The sequence below is a fragment of the Crinia signifera genome, chromosome 6 (genome assembly GCF_055691185.1).
Source record: "Crinia signifera chromosome 6, ASM5569118v1, whole genome shotgun sequence".
Lineage (NCBI taxonomy): Eukaryota > Metazoa > Chordata > Amphibia > Anura > Myobatrachidae > Crinia > Crinia signifera.
In genome coordinates, this window is record NC_139222.1 from 222,683,806 (window position 1) to 222,707,470 (window position 23,665).

At 41.8% G+C, this 23,665-nt stretch overlaps 2 protein-coding genes across 4 annotated transcripts in view; one reads left to right on the forward strand and one right to left on the reverse strand.

Moving 5' to 3' along the window:
- The window catches only part of DNA2 (DNA replication helicase/nuclease 2), a 35,122-nt gene extending 21,959 nt beyond the window's left edge, over positions 1 to 13,163 (forward strand). The window contains exons 13-21 of the mRNA XM_083148969.1: positions 1,430 to 1,539; positions 5,338 to 5,562; positions 6,735 to 6,928; positions 8,518 to 8,607; positions 8,689 to 8,890; positions 9,911 to 10,000; positions 10,380 to 10,562; positions 10,851 to 10,996; positions 12,348 to 13,163. Coding sequence (XP_083005095.1) covers positions 1,430 to 1,539; positions 5,338 to 5,562; positions 6,735 to 6,928; positions 8,518 to 8,607; positions 8,689 to 8,890; positions 9,911 to 10,000; positions 10,380 to 10,562; positions 10,851 to 10,996; positions 12,348 to 12,399 — 1,292 coding nt within the window. The 3' untranslated portion in view covers positions 12,400 to 13,163. The remainder of the gene's footprint in view (positions 1 to 1,429; positions 1,540 to 5,337; positions 5,563 to 6,734; positions 6,929 to 8,517; positions 8,608 to 8,688; positions 8,891 to 9,910; positions 10,001 to 10,379; positions 10,563 to 10,850; positions 10,997 to 12,347) is intronic.
- Positions 13,164 to 15,188: 2,025 nt separating this feature from the next.
- PKD2L1 (polycystin 2 like 1, transient receptor potential cation channel) overlaps positions 15,189 to 23,665 on the reverse strand; it is a 71,456-nt gene continuing 62,979 nt past the window's right edge. For all 3 annotated transcript variants that reach the window (XM_083148971.1, XM_083148972.1, XM_083148970.1), the window contains 3 exons: positions 23,500 to 23,636; positions 21,247 to 21,394; positions 15,189 to 18,754 (listed from right to left, as the gene is read on the reverse strand). In XM_083148971.1, coding sequence (XP_083005097.1) covers positions 18,575 to 18,754; positions 21,247 to 21,394; positions 23,500 to 23,636 — 465 coding nt within the window. In that variant the 3' untranslated portion in view covers positions 15,189 to 18,574. The remainder of the gene's footprint in view (positions 18,755 to 21,246; positions 21,395 to 23,499; positions 23,637 to 23,665) is intronic.

Sequence of the window (23,665 nt, forward strand, 5' to 3'; positions counted from 1 at the left end):
GTGCTATGCAATCTTTGCTATCTCTGTACTATTTATATACAATTCATACAATATGCATTAGATTTGCACTATATAGTCATTGCAGCCCTGTCTATCTGGGTTTCGATTTGTGCTTTCACGGGAGCGCGCATCGGAATCGCAAGGTAAAAAACCTTTGCGATCTGTATGCGATCCCGACTATACAGTCAAAATCTCATGCTGATTGTACCCATGTGAACACACCATGTGAACACACCATAAGTCAAATAGCAAGGGGATCTCACCGTGTGTACACAGCATTAAGTTTGGATTGATAATTAATTGAGTAAAAGAAGCATAGTTCACATATTTGGCTTCAGCCAAAAGTATTTGACTGTGGGACATGACCAAAGACGATGATAAATGTCTGCACCCTCAGTTTTATTGCTTGTAATTCAAATTTTATACATTTGAGGGACATGTACTTTTATCTGCTGGAATTTTTGTCACCCCTTCCACTTCTGGGAACAGTGAACCCACCACTGTCCCAAGCCTCAGCCGCAGGTCAAGTAGAACTGTTGATTCCTCAGATTCGGTCTGATGTTGGCAAGCTGGTGCAAGGAATAGTCTGGATTTCAATTCTTAAAGAAGTGATTATTTATTGAGTAATCGATTAACCGATCACCCAAATCTGAGAGCGAGATGCTCTCAGGGCTTATGGCAAAATACAACAGCAGGGAATTGTGCCTTCCAATTGGTTATATCTCCTACTTATTTCTTTTATCACCCCCACTGACATAATCTTATCTAATTCTTATACTCCTATTTGGACATTTGGCACAGCAGTGAGCTAAAGTGTTCATGAACATGTAACACTGCTGGCATAGATTATCATTGCGGCCTTGGTGATGTTCAGAAAGCACAGAAGACTATTTGGGGGAACTACCTTTACCAGGAGATAATTTCTAATCTTATGATCACATTGTATGGCTTCTGTACATGTTCTTGGAAATACCCCACCAAGTTTTTACCAAACTGTGCTAAAGGTAAATTCTGTGTTGGTAATATTTGGTGTTAGTTCTATATGATATTGATTATATAATTGATTTTAACCTGAAAATATGTCTACTATTATATATTCAACATTTGGCAGCAGAGGACTGCAGGGAGAATCAGCTGGTTTGATTGGCCGACCTTCTGTAACCAAAGCTTCTGTGCTCCCCATGCAGGGCAGACTCTAACTGGAACATACATTGTCTGTGTTTCTTTGGAATATGTATGGGAGGCCAGCAGTGAGGATGCTGTCAGTCAGAACACCAACAGATACATCCAGTATTTGGCATTATTCCCCATTCTTTTTACATTTTAAATGATGCATTGTGATTTTGTGCTTCTTCACATGCTAACATCAAAGTCCCAAAATGATGGTAACAATTGTAAAAGGACACTTCTCATGTTTCCCCCACTATAGGCCTCAACAAGCCCCAGAAGCAAGCCATGAAACGGGTCCTCCTATCTAAGGACTATACGCTGATCGTTGGAATGCCAGGAACAGGAAAAACTACTACCATCTGCACCCTAGTAAGCAGCATTACACCGTGACTTCACATAGACTTCATAAGGTTTTTTAAAGATGTTTAGCCAATTAATAAAATGGAAACCTTGCATTTATGGAAGGATCTTCAGAGAGCACATGTAATGGAAATGAAGTGTGTGCACGTTGCTCTGTTCTTAGGCATTCATTTGGACATTTGTTGCAATTTCTAAATTACTACCTGATGAGTAACTTTCTAGGATGTGCCTAGATCGGCTTTTGCAAAGGTTTCCATTTAATTGAATATAGGAACAAAAGCTAAGGTGGCCCTGTTTGAGAGCGCGTACCTTCTTTGGCCAGTTACACATCTACAATACACTTTGTCCTGGACTATCTGCGATAACTAGTGCACACTGAGCGATTTAGGGAATGACATTACAATCCCTCTGTCCTTTATTACGCTGCATTGAGTTACAACTGATATCTTCTGATTGGCCATGCAACACAGCCAACCAGATATCACATGCAACCCGTAGGAGTGCGCATTTATGTGTACATACTAAGTGATAGTGTGTACGTTCCAATATGACAAATCATTCCAATAATGTTTGTGTGTACCCAGCCTTAGAGCAGTATACTGTAGGTTGAGAGAGTAAGTGCAGAGGCAGGGAAGTTAGTAGTAGGAAGATGTTGGTAGGGTTGAGTTAAAAAGATTAATTTTAAGAACACACTTAAAGGTTGGGATGATGGGGGCGTGGCTTGGACAAGCTAGGTGCCGGCAGCAGCTTTCTGGAGCTCCCGTACCCCATCCTGCTTAAATATCCTTTTTATATTACCTGACGGCTCTGAACCCGGTACTGCCGAAAGGACACCTGCCTGATCACCTGGTGCCTCTTCTGGAACGCCGGTGTGATCTCTATCTGACGCTCCGGCGCCAACATCTGCTGCGGCCTACTGCAGCCCCGGCTCCCGGTCACTCTCACCATCCGTGGCCGGCTGCCCTGCACGGAGTGCGACATCTCTCCTCCGGTTGGTGAAGTGGGCTGGGGAGATACGTGCTGGTGCTATCCCCGGAGTGTATTGGCGGGGGAAGCATCTAGCTGTCCTTGACGGGACTCGCAGCTGCGGTCTGCACGGGGATGGCCGGCGCCATCTTGCTGACTCGCGGGTCCTTCGGTCTGTGCAGCAGTGTGGGGAACACTGTAAAATCTGCTACTACAAGAGCGACCTTACACCCGCCCTTTGCCCTACAACAGTGCCTACTTGATATTCCCAGTGGCGGTGGGCGGTGGCTGTGGCTATTTCTTTGGCGCGCAGACGCCACCTATCCTCTTTTGAAGCAGCACTGAGAGTGGTGATCTACGTATAGCTCCTGCATTACCAGTCTATTACTACAAGTGCTCCGGTGCCACATCTTAATAGATTACTGGAGTGATAAATACAGTATGACCTCCTCTGTACAATTTATCCTGCAAGTGATTCATGCCTCCGCTAATAGATTATGTAGACAGCTGGAGAATCTATGGGAAGGCAATCCACCTTTCCTATGTCTATCTGAAAATCGGGACATGGCTGCTGTGGGAGACATCCCTATTAACATCGAGCCTTTGGAGCCTCCTGATATAACCCTGAACTGTACAATCCTGAGCGAAGTTGGGAAGGGAGACCCACCCTTTCTCTTTAAATGCACAGGATGTGGTGAGACTAATGTATGGAATGTTTCTGAATCCATAACTCCTTTGGTCTGTCCTGATGTGGGTTTAGATATCTTCACGAGTCCATACTACCTTGCTGACCTACACGAATATATGAGGGTTTGGGATATTGCCCCTGTATGCACCAATGATAATACAGCATGCCTTCAGATCCTTGATACTTTACTGAAGCTTGCATTTGCCTTCCTTCCTTGGCACTATATGAACTCTGGACGCTACCTTAACAGTCAACATGGAACTGATCCTATTGATAGGAAACTCCTTCTGTTTTACAATGAGACTGAACGCTGGCCAGATTAGCAATTCACTCACGTCAAAACGTTATTTCTGTTTATATGTGCTTTAATACCTTTGATAATGCCTACTCACAATGGTTCTCTGGGTTCTGGAATGGATCTATGTTTGATATTCCACCATGCTCTGGTGTGGAGGAAGCTATCCTCTCTTTTATATTAATGTAAGCTAGGTGGAATTGGCCGTTCTATATTTATGTTTGATGGGGGAAGGCTGGTGTTACCCTGGCTCAAATATCTATTATCCTGATTTACTTGCCCCCGCTACTATCCGATTACTCTCCTTATATCTATGTGGGTGGAGGGGGGGATTAGATAGGTAGTTTAGTTAGTTGGGGGGGGGGGGGGGGGGTACGGTTAAGGGATCCAGGTACGCCTAGTTGGGGGTGGGTTGTACAGGGTGGGGGGGTATGGGGCGGTTTTTCTGGGGTAGGCATTGTTGCTTTTATTTTTCCTACTTCCTTGATTTTGACCAGATGAGTATTTATGGTATGTTACGTCCTATATTTACTATTTAGTGCAGTGTGTATCTCTCTTTTCTATATGGGGTAATATACTGTTAAATTAGAATTGTCTATCTGCAATGGTGTTATTTGATATATAGTATATACCGGTGTGGGGGCTTATCTTGCATACATGTGTAACTTATACTCGTTATTCCTGGAGCTCAAATGGCGCCTTTGGGCAATGGGAAACTTCATATCCTGTATTATACTGATCCTATCTGGTATCTCCACACATATTTTCACCAACCCATTGATACTTCTTAACGCTATTATACCATTATTGCCATCCTATGTCTCATTTGATATATACCTGCCATGTGACAATTATTTTGATATGTATAGAATTTTGCTCTCTGGTTTACTTCTACTCTTTGGCATATATTCAATGCCGTGAACGAGCGGTGACTGCGGGCAGGACTTTTAGCTCGCAGTCACCGCTTACCCTGTCAGTATTCAACTGACCCCCCTCATTCGCAAATTCCCCCTCGCTCTGTTTTTTGAGTGAGGGGGAATTTGCGAATGTGCCTCCAAAAGCTGCAAAAATCGAGGCTAATTACAGCGAGTTTGCTGCACTAGCCGTGGCTCTCGCAGTTTAGGGGAATCCTCGCCGTTCTGTGACGGCGAGGATTCCCCCCGGAACGTTGCATAGTGCGAGCGGCCGGCGCAAGGGTTGAACTGCGAGGATCACTGGTTTTCTGTGATCCTCGCAGTTTAACCCCCTCGCCGGCCGCTCGCACCGGCATTGAATACTGCTGTTTATGTTTATGCTTGGGGCTTTGTATGTTTGTTTAATGCAAAAAGCATAATAAAAATTACTGAATAAAAAAAAAAAAAAGGGATGATAGAGTGTGACACACACACTCTGTAAAATGATATATATATATATATATATATATATATAGATATCGATAGCTCTGGCACTCACTGCATACAGATAAGTATCGATGTCCGGTGCCCTCAAAACAATATGTACTGCGTCAGCATGTACACACCGAATGTATATATTCCATATAGCGGCACTCAGATCAGAAAAAAGGCAGACAACACAGCATCAGGACGCCAACGTTTCAAATGTATTTCACATTTTTCGTCAGGGCAACATATATATACTGAACAAAAAACACTTGCTACCTTTTATTTGTGTGCAAGAGCTGACCTAATATTTGTTTGCCTAAAATGAAATAAAATATCAGTTATGGTCTTCCAAATAGTCTCTCAGGTCAGTAGGTAGGAAATCCTGTTTTTCCTGAGGTGTGCTCTGTAGATTACAAATAATTGGATTGCTAATGTCTTATTTTCAAGGCACTAACATAACGTGCATTGTATTTTAGGTAAGAATTCTCTATGCCTGCGGTTTCAGCGTATTGCTGACCAGTTATACACACTCAGCTGTAGATAATATTCTGCTGAAGCTGAAGAAATTCCAAGTTGGATTCTTGCGCTTGGGGCGAACGCAGAAGATACATCCAGACATTCAGAGGTTCGGAGAAGAAGAGATATGCAAAACCAGATTAATCAAGTCACTAATTGGTTTAGAAGAACTCTACAACAGTCAGGTGTGTTGGGGGTTGTGAACATGTAAACTGATTTCACAACGAAGTCCTCCAACACAGTGTTTCTCAATGCGACTCTTCATGGGACCCTAAAGGCCCCCATACACAGATCTGACTAGACATTATTGCCTTATCATCTAGAGCTCATGCACTATATAAATGACTGATAATAACTCTTAAGATTAACAGGTTCTTGTATAATGCAGCAAATTCCATTTCATAACAGTGATTAAACAAACCGGGTAGCAACAGTCATAGGGGTATATTCAATGCCACCGGCAAGCCTCTGGCGGCGAGCAGTGCCGATAGCTCAACGCCAGAGCGTTCTAAGGCATCCCCTTCACTGTCCGTTTCCACCTCACTGGTTCTTTTCAGCAAGGTGGAAACGGTGAGTGTGGCTATCAAAACGGTGGGACTCTCCACAAAATGCAGCGGACTCTGTGCATTTGTGGCAAGCAGACAGCAAGGATGGTCTGTTTTTGGCGATCCTGGCCGGAAACAAACCATCCTCCCCACACAAATCACCTCGCCGGCAATATTGAATACCACTAGAGGTAGGAAAAACATCCACAAGTAATGACTACACCTGTGCACTGCATTGTTAGGGGCCCCAGGGGAATACTGCTATGGCATAAAGCATACTGTGCTGGCACAGACTCTCTAGGATCACCGTTATATGTGATTTATTGCAGTTTTGTAGTTGGGAACAAGATTGTTCTTTAGATCTTGCTATTTTAGTTTGCGATCCATTGATTGTGGTATATATACACTATATAAATTTGTTGTGGTAAATGGCATAAGATAATTTGATTGGCTGAGTTGAGCTGTTGGATATCCACTTGAAGTACCACACACACTTATTGCCCAATTCTAATAATAGCTTGCATGATCTATTGCATCTAAAGTGGCCACATTGTATACACGCATCTATATTTTCCAACACAATATTACAATTTCACACCCTACTATTTTTTATTTTCTATAAATGTCACTTATTAACTTGAAAATTTCAATCTAATTGCACAGTTTGAAGGAATTGGCATATGAATTAGATGTTGTATTCCTACTAAAACTGATATATAAATGTAATTTAGGTGAAACATACAAAAGCTTATAAATCTACTGGAGTCACTAATTTTATATTGTATATTATCTATTCTAATTATTTGTATTAGCCTGTGGTTGCAACCACATGTATGGGAGTAAACCATCCAATCTTCACCCGAAGGAGATTTGACTTCTGCATTGTGGATGAAGCCTCTCAGATAAGCCAGCCAGTCTGCCTTGGCCCTTTGTTCTTCGCAGACAGATTTGTATTAGTGGGGGACCATCAACAACTTCCCCCGCTAGTTCAGAGCCCAGAAGCCAGGTAATCTCCATGTTCCCCTCCAAAAAGGGTGCATTTTGCTTCTAACCCTAGAATCTATTTTGAACCTTTACTTACCCAATGAATGTATATCCCAATGAGATTCATACCCTTACTATTCTATATTGAAAATGATTGGATCCTTGTATGACCATCTGCAAGTACTACATGTTTTAATATATGAATATTCTATTCTGCAACTGCCTAGTTCAGAAGCATGTTCTCATAACATAAGTCATTTTATTTTATTTATATATTCCGTTGTGCTTTACAATTGGAAACAACATTGATTAAGCAAACTGGGTAGAAAACAAATCGACATGGAGGTAGGAGGGCCCTGCTCGCAAGTTTACAAATGTGGCTTGGCCAATACAGCGGCTGAGTTTAAGTTACACATTCTAATATTTGATGCAGGGCATGTATAAATAAGAGCAGTGGAAACATCAATTTTCAAGGATCACAAATGGCCCAGGTTTTACGTTTATACATGTGTATGGTAAGGCAGAGGGGGTCATTTGCAATTGCTTTTCGATGCAGAGTCTGATAGCATTCTCAGGAGACTGCAGCTTAAGCTGCAGACAGGGTAAACCCTTACAATCTCATGTACACAGCTGGACAAATAATAGCGGCTGTTGAGCTCTCGGGGAGCAGCCGCATGCTGCAGACAGGGTTGAATTTTCCAATACCTAAAGCTGGGTACACGATGTGTTTTTATGGACAATATATCGTTACGATGTAATAAATCGTTCACATTGTATAAACATCATCCCATGTATCCATACTGTACATTCTGCATAATCCAGCATATAGTCAATGACTGCCTACACACTGTGGGTGTGGCCACAGATGATGTATCTTTAGGTCTTTTGCAAGATTTCAGTGTGTACCCACTATATCATTTGTCCGGGAGTTCATGGGAAATCATTGTATAGTGTTTACTTTAGACATGGGTGTAATTTGATCAATAGCGATGTGCGGCGCTTGTACCCCGGCGATTGATATCCAGGACGCTGGATAAATCTAGTTAATTGCTGCAGTCAGGGGAGAACACTGGTTCTGACCGATCGCTCAGAATGCTCATCGCTACGTGTAGGCCCCATTACACACAGTAGAGAGATAAATGTTTCCGAACTGAACCAGGGCTAATTACATTTTGGAGTTAGCTATTTGATGGACTGTTCTAGTTACATATCTGAGGCATACTGTAAGCTCTCACGTGCAGGATACCTCTGCCCTTTGTCTCACACAGCTACATGTTCTGATATGTGTATGATCTCTTATACGTCTTATCTTGTGAAGTCAGAATTGTTGGTGCTTCCCAAACAAATATGATGAGTCACCTGGTGCTCGTACTTTGCAGTCTTATAAACTGTGCTTCCATAATACCTGCTTCCACAGTATACTAAGCATGTGCAGAAAATGCTCGTTATTGGGGTATATCATCCTGTAAATGCTATTTTGCTAAATGTTGCATGTTGTACTTTGATAGTTGCCATCATATCACTGGATTACATTCTTTTTTTTTTTGTGTGTGTTTTTTTTCCCTTTCAATACTTCTGCTTTATTAGTATGTAATTCCATCTATTTTCCAGAGAGTTGGGAATGAGTGAGAGCTTGTTCAAAAGGCTGGAGAGGAACCAGGATGCTGTTGTTCAGCTGACAGTGCAGTTTCGGATGAATAGGTAATGAGTAATCTGTTACCTTCCAGACTGCTACACCTTGATGGCTCAATATTAATGGTCTTTTATTTCTACCATGTTCAGCAGGATAATGGCTCTCAGCAATAAGCTAGTATACGAAGGGCGTCTCGAGTGTGCCTCTGAGCGGGTGTCCACAGCCATTATCCAACTACCTAATCTCAAAGCTTTGAAGCTGGAGTTGGAGTTCAGGGAGTCCGCTGAAAGTGCATGGGTCAAAGATGTTTTGGAGCCAAGTAACCCTGTCTGCTTTCTGAATACAGAGGAGGTTGGTGTCCTTACATGTACCAATAAATGATACATTGCACCACAGGCACAGAATGCTTCAGACTATAGCGTTCAGAAAATCCATACTCCACATGCAGCTTTCATAATAATCTAGATGTAAGATTTCATAGCATGTCCTCCGAGCTTGTGCTACACCGCATCCATCACTGAGGATCCCTAAACTCCAGGCTTATGCTGGCCACGCATCAGACCAACTTTCCTCCAACCATCCAACTAGTTGCTTGGATGGAATAAAAATATGGTACTTGATGGTATGCTCTACACAGCTGTCACTGAGGATTCCTATAGTACATGCTTGCACTACAGAGCATCTGCCACTGAGGATCCCTACACTCCAGGCTTAAGGGCCCCATACATCAGCAATTAATTGTGACAATTTTCAGATATGGAGATGATTGCCACAATTAATTTTAGATGTGTGGGCTCCCCCGTTTGGCAATCCCAATCAAAATCGCCAATCGATTGCTTAATCAGGTTTTTAAACATGTTTAATAATCTGGTATTATCTGCAGATCTTTTTTATATGTGTGGGCATTCCCAATTCGTCTTCTTCATCTATTTACATTATGAACAGCAATCGATTGGGCAATTTCCAGATATGAAGATGCAATCTTTAGATGAAAAAATCTGCCGATCACTGAAATCTGTAATGTGTGGGCAAAGTCAGATAGATTGTAAAATCCATTTATCTGGCCCAAAAATCCCTGTATCTGGAAATCCATAAATTGTGATTGCTGATGTATGGGGCCCATACTCTATACAGCATCTGTCCCTGTGGATTCCTACATTACATGCTTGCACTACAGAGAATCTGTCACTGAGGATCCCTACACTCCGTGCGAATCTGAACACTTCTTTTCCCTCCTGCTAAAACATTTAGCTGTTGCACTGTCCTGACTCTTTACATTAGGCTCACAGTAATGTTGCTAAGCACAGAATATCTGTATACCATGAATAACTGTGTGTGATCGCACTGTTACATTTTCCATTGTGTTTTCAGATACCTGCTCTTGAAACAGAAGAAAAATGTGGTGTTAGTAACTGGATTGAAGCTAAATTGGTCTCCCAAATAACCTCTCTCTTTCTAAAGGTGTGTGTGACTCTCTGCAGATTAGCGCTGACCTGCTGGCAGCACACTGTGTTTGGTCCTGTTACATATGTGTGCTATGACATGACAGGTATTGCTTGGCTGGGAAATCTGCTGTGCTGAATATATTGCTCTTCAGTTAAGGTAATTCCTTACACTGCTGAATGCAAGATTTACAGCATCTGACAAACCACCTCCTTTCGATGTGGACATTTCATTGGGTAAAACAGTGGTGTATCCAATCACTGCAACCTGGGAACACAGAAGGTTATGGCTGATCATCTGCCCTTTGTTGGCTCCATTATGACTTTAACTTGCAGTTCCTTTAAAATGATATAGATTGTGTGCAATCCTTAATATGTTATATCTTCTATTTGTAAAGGCTGGATCCAAACCCTCAGACATTGGGATCATCGCTCCTTACCGTCAACAATTAAAAGTGATCTCTGGATATTTCACAAAGATGTCATCCAGCACTGTGGAGGTTAACACCGTAGATAAATACCAAGGAAGAGATAAGAGTATTATCATTGTGTCATTTGTTAGAAGCAATATTGATGGAAAGGTAAGTATCCTTTCTTTTTGTTTATTTTTATATCTGTTATTCAGTTAGCAGCGATTTCTTGCCTGGCCAAATCTGTGTAACATGTGCTGCTCTTTAGGACAGTGAGATCTTGCAAAAAAAGTGTTTGCTACACCATAGGGTAGCGAGCAATTTTTCCATGAATCATTTATTGGGCTGCAGAAGTGAGGTGTTGTGAGACAGTTTGTTGTTGCGTCCCGTGATGTCTGTTTACCTTACTGCATTACTTACACTTTTTCAAGATACCTGTTTTATGTATTTGTTGGGCAGCTTGGTGATCTCCTGAAGGATTGGAGGAGGCTTAATGTGGCTCTAACCAGAGCCAAGCACAAGCTGGTCATGATAGGCTGCGTTCCTACTCTCTCTCGCTTTGAGTCCTTGGAGAAGCTGATTTGCCACCTGAGGAGTGAAAATCTCATATCCTTTTCAAGGTGTTTGCAATACACTCATGTGACCAGTAGACAATCCTCAGCCTTAGCTCAATCGTTACTCCGCTCCATACCTTCTAACATCAAATTGGCTTTTATGTAATGATTTACACTCCAATAACTAGTCCATAATATAGCTATTTAAAATGTCCATGTGGACGTAATGCGGTATTATGCGAGTTCTAGGGTCTACATTATTATGCTTTTTTTTGGAGGGGTAAAGGTGAGAATTTATTATATGCTGGATATACTTTTATTTTTTATTTATTAAATGACTTGCCTATCTTTTTTTTCTTTATACAATGTACTGTGGGAAGTTGGTACCATTTTTAATGTTTCTTATGCCTGCCTATTCATAAGTTACTTTCTCAGAGGATACACCGGTGTAGCTGACGTGGGTAGTACAGTGACAGCCATGTTTACCAATGAGAGAATGCTCATATCCGTAACACAACTTCCTTGTGTGAGAACTGCTGGGGGGATGAGATGTCCCCGTAGTGCATTAGATTACAGTGAGGATGAGAGATTTGTACCAATACATTTAGTATTAAATTCCCACAGGCAGTCCATATGTAAACAGTCTTTTTATTTACTGAATACCGCCCCCTACCTGCATTGTTCATCTGTATAGTCACTCCAGAGAATGGTTTGCCCTGCTGTCAATTGGGCATTGGTAACCTTGATTCTAGCTTAGTGTATGTGGTTACGGGGGCACAGATACATGCTGATGTGGTCACCCACATTTGAACCACACATGGTGGCCAATTCAGACCTGCTCGTTGAGCAGCGAGTTTGGCTCTGTTTCCAATGGTGGGGGACTGTCTGCACATACAGTAGGTGCTAATGCGCATGTGCATACCCGGCAGTAAGTGGCTTCAACAATTTTTAGTTGTTGGGACGCTCGCTGCCTGATTGACAGGCAGTGGGTGGACACGAAGCGATTCATGGGCATGCCCACAAAAACGGTGGGTGCGCCCTTAAAAAATACTGGGCCTACACCAGCAAACGCAAGCTTGCCCCTGCCTGCTCAGGAAAGGTGGATGACCCCATTTTGGAGAAGACCGTGCAGCAGAAAAGTAAGTCCCGGGCTACTCTTCTGCTGTGAACAGAGGAAAAATAATTTGATGGTGAGTAACCATTGTGTTCACCAGGGTGGAGTTAAATGCTTGCTAGGCTCTGAATATATGCAGGTCTGAATCAGGCCCATTGTTTCTTGCGCAGAGCATTGTTATGTGGCAATGATGGTAGCAGTATTGGTTTTATTTTACTCTAGAAGTGAAGTGAAGGGGAACCCATGGTATGATCAGTCATTTTAACGTTTTGTTCCTTAACACAAGAACATTTTCAATCTTCCCCCAGGAGCTCATGAACATTTCCCTATAGGAGTATAGTGGATGGAGGTTGTTATCCATTTCACTTTACATTCCTGGAGACGAATTGTGCTAATGTGACACCAGCCACAGGTGTGGATGAGGATCGGGGATCTGGACATGCCTGCACACACCAACTATTCATGGCTCCTTATGTATTGGTTGCTTTCATACAGTTACTTGAGCATTTACACAACTCCTACTTCAAGTGATGATTATAAGGTCTCGTACTGATAAGCTGTTGCAGGTTCTTCCCCTTCATGCACTGATGGAAAAAATCTGTATTCCAAATCACTACACAGCTCCTGATGATAATGCTGCTTACACATAGAGGGTAGTCTATAGCCCCGTACACACGGGGGAGATATATTGCTCTGTCTCCTTTTCATCAGCGACCAGAGATGGACGCTGATGAGAAGGAACCTCTGCTGGGGGAGCCACAGAGGTAATCAGCTGGTCGCAGGAGCAAGCTACTACAATGGGGCTGAAAACTGTTTATTGCCGGGGCACCCTACCATCACTGGCAATATGGTCGCTAGCGACCATATTCCCAGCAATTTCAGCCCCTATCGCCCCCGTGTGTACACAGCTTATGACTGATCTATGTGATAATGTGATAATGTGATAATGTTATAATGTGATGTATCCCAGGGAGCTTTGTTATATACTACTGTTTATGCAGAAAATTCTCCGCGATGTCAGCAAAATTCAGCTTTAATATGAATGTAAATATTTTTTTGCTATTTATAAGATTTCTTAATTAGAATTTTGATAAGAATAAAATATGTAGGGTTTTTGCAGTTTGTGTCTTGGCTTTATTTGAAAAGAAATTGATTGTTAATGATACAAGCTTTTCCAAAAGAAAGTGGTGATTTTGACAAAATTTGTCTATGTTCGGTGATGGTAATTGGCATACATAGAAACAGAATTTTGCCCACCTAGTCTTTAGTATAAACATAGGTATACTAGTAAGCCCGCTCAAAGCAAATGCTTCGAAAGCTAGTAAGGCAGCTCATTGTACATAATTGCTTCTGTGAGCGAAAGAAATAGATGTAGTTTCACTTGCTGCCAACAGATGGCAGTGTTTTGGTGACCCGCAGACACTAGACACATATATATATATATATATGTATATATATGTATATATATATATATATATATATATATGTATATATATATATATATATATATGTCTCCTGGTATGTTCGGCACTCCGGACAATAGTTCACAAGTACCGCGGTGCCCTTAAGTTCATGGATACAATGTTCTGGATCCCCTGTACTGAGCCCAGTGACAGGGGAAAAAACGGCACTCACGGATTTAGAAAAGGTATTTATAGTAACGTGATCAATTTACAGCATTATCAACGTTTCAAGGCAGGTTGCCTTTTCGTCAGGATGCGCTGTGTGGAAAGTGCCAAAGGTGCGTATTCACCGCACCTTTGGCACTTTCCACACAGCGCATCCTGACGAAAAGGCAACCTGCCTTGAAACGTTGATAATGCTGTAAATTGATCACGTTACTATAAATACCTTTTCTAAATCCGTGAGTGCCGTTTTTTCCCCTGTCACTGGGCTCAGTACAGGGGATCCAGAACATTATATATATATATATATATATAATTGTAGCTGTGGACTAAACATAAGTATTCTACTGTAATTCTGTGTACTTCACTTTAGAGTCGACCTGTGACTCTCCAGCTGTTGGGAAACTACACAGCACAGTATGCCCAGCTGCGGTTTTAGCAAAACTTTCGCAGGCCATTCTGGGACCTTTCGTTTCACAACAGATGGAGAGCCACACAGGTTTGCTTTAAGGGCCACACAAACTACAACGATTTTTGCACAATTTCATTCGATTATAAACTTTCGGGCTGATATATCGTTTGTAAAGTGACAAATTGTATGTGGTTTTCCATCCGATGCACGGTCCCGTGAGTCTTGGATAGGAGCCCTAGATCGCTTGTACTGCACCATTGATTTTCCGGAATCGCATGGAAAATGGAGTGATTTTTGTTCATGCGATATATTGCAGGAAGTTTGACTGGCGTTTCCAGGTCCCCTATCCCAGCCCATCAGATATATCTTGGCTTGATCATTCACATGAGATCTATCTTATGCAAAAAAAAGACACCAAAGTACAAAATCTGATGGAATTACTCCTGGAAAGGTCCAGGGGGAGTTAAGGGAAATTGCATCCGACTTCATGGTCAGACCAATCGTCGTGGTGTATGGGCGTCTTTTTTTTTTTAAAGTCAAATGTGAAATCCATATGTCTACAGCAAAGACCTAACTACATCAATCTAGGCAGGTCAATTGTTCTGCTGCAGTTTTATATTTTATATACTATTTAGCCAAAATGGCACCAAAGACTTCTGCACATATAGTGCTTCATATGAGCCTCTGTTAGAGGAGAAATGGATACTAACCAATATCCTTATTCTCTATATGGGGACATAGTTGCAGTAGACATGGGCATTTTATGAAAGAAGATGGGTCATCCAGGAAATATAATAAATATCAAGAAAATACACTTTAGTATATGTATGCTGCAAAATGCTACTGCTAAATGTAATGTAACTGTCACAGTGACGTCAGAAGATGTAGTTTAGCGTGAGCAGGATGGAACAAGCTGACAACTGGAAATGGCCATCTCCAGACTAAATATTTTATACCTGTTCTCAGTTAACCTGGAAGATAAACACGCGTACTCTGATTAATTCACACAGATTCTTTAGGTTTCAGTTATCTGTAATTTGTATCACAGCCCCATGACTGGGGACAAATGTAATATCACATTTGTATGTAACATGTCAAAAAAAATTTGGTTTGCTTGTCAATCATAAGTTTAGAGTCTCATAAGTGTATAGTATAATAATTACATTTATAAAAATAGGAGAGCACATTTAAATAAATATACAAGTCCCCTCTGTTGCGATGTCCATTGTATTGTAACACGAGTCACGCATTATACATTTTTATATGTGTACATTTTTTTTTCTGCTTCTAAACATTGACTGTCTACCCCATATATTGTCATATTCTTCATGTTTCATTTCAGATTCATTTCTGTTTGTGGCACATTTTAAACTTCTAAAAATTAACATGAAATGTAATGTGAGTCACATGGTATGACCCAGATAAAGGTAGTGGAGGTAAGTCAGGAGACGATGCTGGTTTTCCCTGTGCCCCGTGCCTGATAACTGCTCCTGTAAGGTGCTAGTGCGCACTGTACCATTTTTCTTTTGGTGTATTGCGGTTGTGACTGCACATCGCACCGTGTCATCTCTTTCATAGGGGTACATTTACTAAAGCTGCTAAAAAGAGGTGATGTTGCCCATGGCAACCAATCTGATTATGTCTCATTTTGTAGGAGGCAGTAGAGAAATATTAGACATATTCTGATTGGCTGCTATGTGCAACATCACCTCTTCATTTTTAAAGGTAAATTTACCACATGGACTCCTTGAGAAAATGAATTGTGCCCCAGCATGGAGTATGGAAGTTATGTTCTTGTAGGTTGTGCTAGTTTTTCCACTTGTGATTTTGTGTGGAGTTCTGGAAAACCTACACTGCTAGTATTCATATGGGCTACTGCAAACACAGTCACAGCATCGGTTTAGAAAATATTTATGTGCAATCTAAATACGCCGGTCAGCTCAATGGACGTTATTCTTGTTTGATCGGTCCCCTGCGCATTCACACAGGGGAGTGATATTGAGTGACTGCGCATAAACCATTTATGCGCATGTGCAGCCATATTGTGCAATTGGCCACGGCATATTATTCGCTGGCTGCTCGCACACAGCAGTGCTAGTGGGGGGCAGTGGCCTGTGGTCGTGCCCTTGGGAATGCCCAAAGTTCACATTTAAATTTGCCCGGTGAATGGGTGGCTGATGTCCGATGTCAGCTGCCCGCCCTCTTACAGGGACAGGAACCCACAGATCTGCAAGCGCTGTAGAAATCGTTCTATGGTTGGATGAACATCAACTGATTTTGCCCTGTACGCATGGTTATGAATATATGTGTATGCTAAACTTTGCTTTGCAAAAGTGCAGGAATCTTTGTGTGAGGGGTGGACAGTTGTGTAAGCAGTGTTTATATGACCCGCAAAGCTGCAAATTTCACAGCTTTATGGGTCAACCAGAATAATCTCCTATGTGTACTAACATTTGTACATTCACAGAAGTGCACTAAAGATACTATACTAACCCTCCTTTCTTTAACTCGTACAGAGCTGATCAATACAGGCACTGGGTACACACTAAGGGATCATCATCTATCGTTCCAACACTGATCCAAACGATATATGGTAGGCAGTGCAATAGTACAGTATGTAACACTTGATTGAGCATGCAAGTCCAATGTTCAGTGCACCTTCCCATCTGATCAGATGGGATGATGCTGTGAATGGAGGCATGCAGTAACATTTATTAAGTTTCTTATATAGTGCAGCATATTCAGTTACACTTTACAATAGGAGACATTGATACAACAAACTGGGTTTTTAGTCAAAGGTATGCCATGTGCTGTATGGATACATTGCGCTATTGTAACCCAGATTACACAGTGTGGATGTGGGCACGATGCTACCAAAGCATTTTTTTTACCTAATTCAGGTAAGTAAAATGGCTTTTATATGCAAAACACTCAATATTTTCTTAACACATTTCTGAGTGGCAGTGTGCACCTTCATCAAGTGAACTGCAATTGTGACCCCTATTAGTGGTAATCTTACTGTGAGTGACAAGATAGTATTTGGATCTGATAAAGAGGATTGGTCAGGCAAACCTAGGCATGTCATGGCTGTTTATACAGAATTCTCTGACTGCATTAATTAGCAGTTGCGATATCACTGGAGAGTATCTAAGCTTGCCCATGTTCAGAGGCGCTCCATTTTAGGAGAGCGGGTGTAGAGACCCGGTTGCTGCTGCCCAGCATTCCTACTTGCCTCCTGCAAACTAAAGCTTCACTTCTAACCGCCCTGTTTGTGGGGGCAAATTAAGTCTGCCCCCACCCCAGTGCTGCCAGGTCTTAATTAGGCACAAGGATGCTTGCAGAGGCTGGACCCCGCAAGAAGAGTGTTTGAAAGGGTTTGACCACACACCACCCCCTATATGTGGGAGTGGACCCACGGAGGCAACAATGCACAAGGTCCTACCTAGGATAAAAGTGCCTACTATTCCAGGGGTGCAACAATGCCACACAGTCTTCCGTTGGATACAAGTTCCTATTATACCAGGTGTGCAACAAAGCACAAGCTAATACCAATGAATTCCAAATACCCCACAAAAGGAATGCTGCGAGGCAGAAGGGTAACACCACAGAACCAAGCCTCCTATGCAAGAAAAGCAACAATGCATAAAGATCATTCAAAAACTAAAGATCAATAAATAAAGGATAACTTGTAACTTATCTGGTACAGGTGGTATAACCAAAATAAGCCAGAAGCAGGTAGGAAGTACACTGATAGGCCGGAGCAGACCGGAGACGCTGGACAACACCCTTCTCTGTTGTCAGCCAGCATCCCCAGTCTGCGTTCCTGCCGCCATCCAGAAGACGGAAGTTTGTGGCGTTGCCTAGCAACGTCCCCGATGCTTCCATCCTGGATGCCGAGGATCCATGCTAGGAACGCTACCCCTGGAGCCCCGGGAACCGGTGGATGGCCCGACTGCCCCCCAACACTCAGACTTGATCCAATTTGCGCAGATGGATGGAAATAATGAGATCGTATATAGAAGGCATTTCTATGCTCAGGCTAGCTTCTGCCCATATAATCACACTTCTGCATACCTGTCTAAAACTGTGTACGTTGCTACAGGACATGTTGGCGCTATAAATGTGTGGGTTTTTTTTATACTGTAATTTTACATAAATCCAGTATGTATTGGCGCTATTTGTCTCAATGTTTTACAAAATAAATAATGGTGCGGTAATCTTTATTCTGATTTACCCTTTGTTGATCAGTAGAGATCATTGTGTACAGTAGTTCTATTGCCCCTGACGAGTCATTTTAAAGTTTGATACATTTTTAAACAGGCCAGTCTCAGTGATTCCAGGTAGCATTATATTTAACTGCAACATTAAACAGAGTTACTGTACATAAGTTAGGTATAAACTTCCCCCTTTTGCCTATTACTAATTAAGAAGCAACAGGATTGTAATAAACACACAACCACAATACAAATGACTTCACTCTAAGTGAAGTTTAAGGAGTTCTGTGAGCCGGTCATATGTGGATAGAATGCGTTGCTGTTTCTGTAGGACTGCTCCATGATGTTTCTGGGTTTATACTCTGAGTCCCAGTTCTCCTTCTCCTCTTTCACCAGCTGGCCCAAGTTGCGTTGGCGTATTTCTTCCTGGCTCAACTGCTTTTCCTTTCAAAAAACAAAGCCATGTATGTAAAGTAAACGTAAAATGCGCTTATTTATTAAAATTGCACAGATTTAATGAAAACTAAGGATCTTATGCTAGTTCCACGTAACCTGTTTCAGTGTGTTAGCATGGCAATTCATTTCCAATAAAATAACCTTTAGTAAAAACATTGTATAGTTGTATAATTTCTGAAAGCAGTTTCTTAGGCATCCAAAGAGTCCAGGATTTAAGGATCTCACATGGTTGAGCACCGTTGTTTAAATAAAATGTAACCAGGTACTAATTACGTGGGTTATTCAGACCTGATTACTATTGTGCGAGTTCGCAATCCTATCTATAATTGAGCAACTGCGTATGCGTACTTATGGATTATAGGGGCAGATGTAATATGCCTGGCAAACAGATACACTGGAGTTAAATGGAAGGAGATAATGCACCAGCCAATCAACTCCCAGCTGTCATATTTCAAACACAGCTGATTAACTGGTGCGTTATCACCTAGCACTTTATCTCTTCACCAGGCTTAAAACATCTGCCCCAGTGTGTGCACGTGTGAGCCAAAATAGTGACAAATAGAGAAAATATCTCATCGCAATTTGATGGACAGGAAGACTGTGGGTGGACACCTATTTTCTGGGAGTGTGGGAAAACGCAGGCTCGCCCATGAGTTTGTGGAAGGGTCAGACTTACTTTAGCACAGAGAAAATCCTTCGATGGGGAGTGATTTGCGTATGGATGTGCAACAGGAGAGTGGATTGCAGAATTCTGGGTGGCGCTAACTACGTGCAGTCATCAACAAATTTGCAGATGAACAATCAACTCTGAATTAGGCCCTATGTCCCCTAGTGCTCAAGCATGGATTTCCTTAAAATCTGTATTGTTAGGATGCCTTGAGGCCCAAGTTTGGGAGCTCTATGTTTTAAATGCATTTATTGTGAAACATTAATATTTAAATAAACTCTGATATACTTTTTAAATCTCTGAAGCTGCATATTGTATATTCCCTAGGCTTAAAATGACCGGTTTATTTTAGCACTGTAAAAGTAATCAAATGCAATCCGTGCTGTGAAACAAACAAGAGAGACCTTTTATAGGGGGTGACTGAAGTAATGACTCGTCTGTGATTTGCCGTTCCCGAATGTCTCACTGCAACATTACCGGCATTATCTCACTACTCGTACAGGTACACAAGCTACTGATGGTCAGATAAGTGCAGGATGTGTGGCGGAACTTTGATCCAGTTGCATTGCACGCATATTGGGAAAGAAGCAGCTATAGGGTAAAGCCTCTTGTTTCAATAAGTATTGTTCCTTTTTCTTTTAAATCTCATTTTCTTATTTCATGCAGTCAGATTGGATTTATCCAGGAATTGTAATCACTAATAATCATATGATGTGCTGTTAGATAAAAGCCAAACCGATCAGGAACTAATTACAAATGAGCCCCATGCAGATTACCCCATATCAGGGCTTGCAAAACTGTCCTCGAGATCTACCAATGGTCCACGTTTTCCAGCCCACATAGCTGATGCACAGCTGTAACCATTACTAACTGTCACTTTTTCAAACCTGCTGCATTCATTCCCACTATAGATCTGCAGGTTTCCTGAGAAACATGAATTGTTGGTAGATCTTGAGGACAGGTTTGGCCACCCCTGCCCCATATTATGGAATCATCTTCAGCTGTAATACAGGTAGGTTTTATACAACCGTACATTATATTTGCCAGTATTGCAGTGCTAACTGGCACTGTGCTTACTTGCAGCTGAAAGTCATTATGTTACCTGTTTGTCATGATGACTTATTATGCCTATTTACATACAGAGCATAAACTCTCATCCAGAGTTTGTAAAGAACTAGAACACTGCAATGCCATTAGATCAGTGCTGCGCCACAGAGAGGACTCTCTTTACAAGTTCTGTATTCACTTCCCTGTGTTGCTAGTACAGTCTATGATAGCGCACCATGGACAGCAACACCAGAACCTGTGAATGTATCCTAAGTAAAGTAATATCTTCTGCTGTCATTCCGTTTTTAATTGTATTCCTAACTATCGCTATACGCATTTCCTCCAACTAGGTCACACACTTACCCAGCATGAGAGAGCTTTGGGACGCTCGGGATGTGTACACTGACACAATGGCCAGAAAAGCTCTGTGCCTTCTGGTTTAAATCCCCCTTTTTTCCATAGAACTGCCCAGTCAGTTTATGATTAGTTGTTTTTGGCAAGGTGTGAACCTAAAATGTGCATTAGAAACCGCATCCTTCTTAGCATACTGTGAAAAATAAACCTTTGCTTCAAAATGTGTAATTCGTCGGAGAACTAGAATGATTTTACTATTTAAAAACCTGCTAACCCTTAACTACTCTTGGTAAATTTCCCCCTAAAGCTTAGAACCCTTCATATTGTGCTGTAAGTGGGTAGCTGAGACTGATCCCCTAATGTTACACTGCACAGGACCTGCTCACCATAGGAGAACATTAGTATGGCTCACCTTTGCAATGTTGTTTGGGAGATTGTCCACAAGGTTTGTTTGCTTCATCTTGTTTGTTTCGATTGTTTCCAATTTTATCTCCACGGTTTCTACTTTTAGCATTATTCCACTAATAGACATTTCCAGTTGCTGCAGTCTTCTCAGAAATCTGGAACACAAGCAGTGGTTGGACAAATGCTGATCACTGTTCATAGTCTATATAGGCTATAGAGTCAATAGCGGCAGTGTTACAAACACAGTATTTTAAATCGGGTGGGGAGCATACGTGCCTACTTTTGAAAACTAGTTTCAGGGAGATTATAGTTGGTAATAGAATTTTGCGAAGCACCCCATTGAGGGGGCGTGCCATGCTCCACCCAAAGGGTGTGTCTATTTCCATATATGGAGAGATTGTGAATATGGATGTGTACTGCTACATACTGTATGAGAGGAATCTTTTAAAATGACATATCCAAATGTAGATGAGCCCCCAAAGCAGTTAGTAAGAGCTACTATACTTGGTAAAGTGCTAGTAAATGGTGCTGACGTCTCAATGTAAATGTATCTGTCTCTCATTCCTTTCTCTCCAAAAATGTAACAGTGTAATGTGGGCTAGGTGAAATGAGGGAGATTGCTAGACTAATGAGGGAGATTGCTGCTATTTCAGGGAGTCTCCTGCAGAATGCAGGAAGGTAGGCAACTATGGAGGGGGGAGGGGTGGGGGGTGCCAACCCCATTGCTTTGCTAGGGCCACTTAGAAACCTACATACTACACTGCACGTGGGTAATGCCAAATAGCCAGCAGCAAAATGTTCATGTGGGATATCTTAAAGCAGAGGTTACAACAAAAGTAATTTTTGTTTTGCAGTAAATAGCGATAATTAATAAGATTTCCCCCAAAAATGATTGCTAATTGTGTTGGTGTGTATGTCACTTCAGTATGGATCGCTTAGAGCAGTGGTTCCCAACCCTGGTCCTCAAGTACCCCCAACAGTGCACGTTTTCCAGGTCACCCGGCAGGTGCACTCATTATTTAGACACATTTTAAAAGATCCACAGGTGGAGCTAATTATGTCACCTGTGATTCTGTGTGGAGACCTGGAAAATGTGCACTGTTGGGGGTACTTGAGGACCAGGGTTGGGAACCACTGGCTTAGAGCATCTGCAAATCCAGCAACTATCAAACAACTGCACATGTGTACTATACACATCGCGCATACGTGAAGGGAAAAGCAGCTGCAAATGTGTATGAATTAGTAAATGCAATGTGGCCAGAGCTTGACTGACAGGAAGCCAGTGTTTGGAGGTGGAAACCTGAAGTTTGTGTGCAAAGGTGTGTTTGGGGAGGGTCTGTGACATCGATGACCACTACCAGCCTGCTCAGTCGCAGATTAGTGGAAGCCTCAGACCTACTCACAATTGCACAGATGGTAAAAACTCTTTGATGGTCCAGGAATTGGGTATGAATTTGCCAATGGATGGTGACCAGAGATCCCTCCACAATTCTCTCACAACTTAACAAGGGGTTTTTTCTCTTTCTGTCTTGGCGTTTGCTTTTTGTATCACAATCCACTGCAAATTCTCACACTAGTGATCCAATGAATTATTAGCCCCTCGGTTCTTATTGCTCAGTACCTTGGATTCTACCTCTCCACACATTGGCCTGTATTCAGATCTGATCGCAGTACAAATTTGTTTGGAAAATGAGCAAAACCAGGTGCAGGTGGGGCAGATGTGCATTGTTCACTTAGCTGTGGAACTTACTGTGGTCTTGTAGCCGCAGACTATAATGCCTGGAGCTATTCAATTACAAGTCCATTTTCTTGCTTAGTAAGCCCACAGCTCAGTTAACACATATAATTCATGTACGTGCCCAGAGCTACGAGTTAAAGCGCTTGATGTGCTAAAAGCCCTACTTATTGCGGATTTCTGTTTGAGTCTCAGAAGGAAGCGAGCAAATCTGGGGGCAACAATTAAATAGCGCTGGGCACTGCTACACAGTAAGTCCTGTTGCTAATTAAGTCTCACCCTCTTGGTCAGTATTAAGGTGTGAAATCTAGAAATATATTGTTTTGCACCTGTTGAAAACCCAGTTTGACAATAACAATATCTACATAAGGTTAGGCTGTGGCAGGAGGGTTTGGTTACGTTGACATTGACCATACTCTCTTAATGATATTGGAATTATTGACACATCGTACCTAACCTCATTATCAAGTATATTGGCAATTTCATACTTTAATTAGGGATCATTTTGATGAATAAATCACATACACTGTAAACTCCTCATGTGAGACCCAGTTGGGCTTAGTGGAAAGGTTGTTCTTCATATCTGATAAGTTCACCACTTCGTCCAAATCCTTGCTCCCATATGACCTTCCCAAATTCTCAATCTCCGCATTCAGAGCCAGCTGTAACAAACATCTTTATATTGGTATTT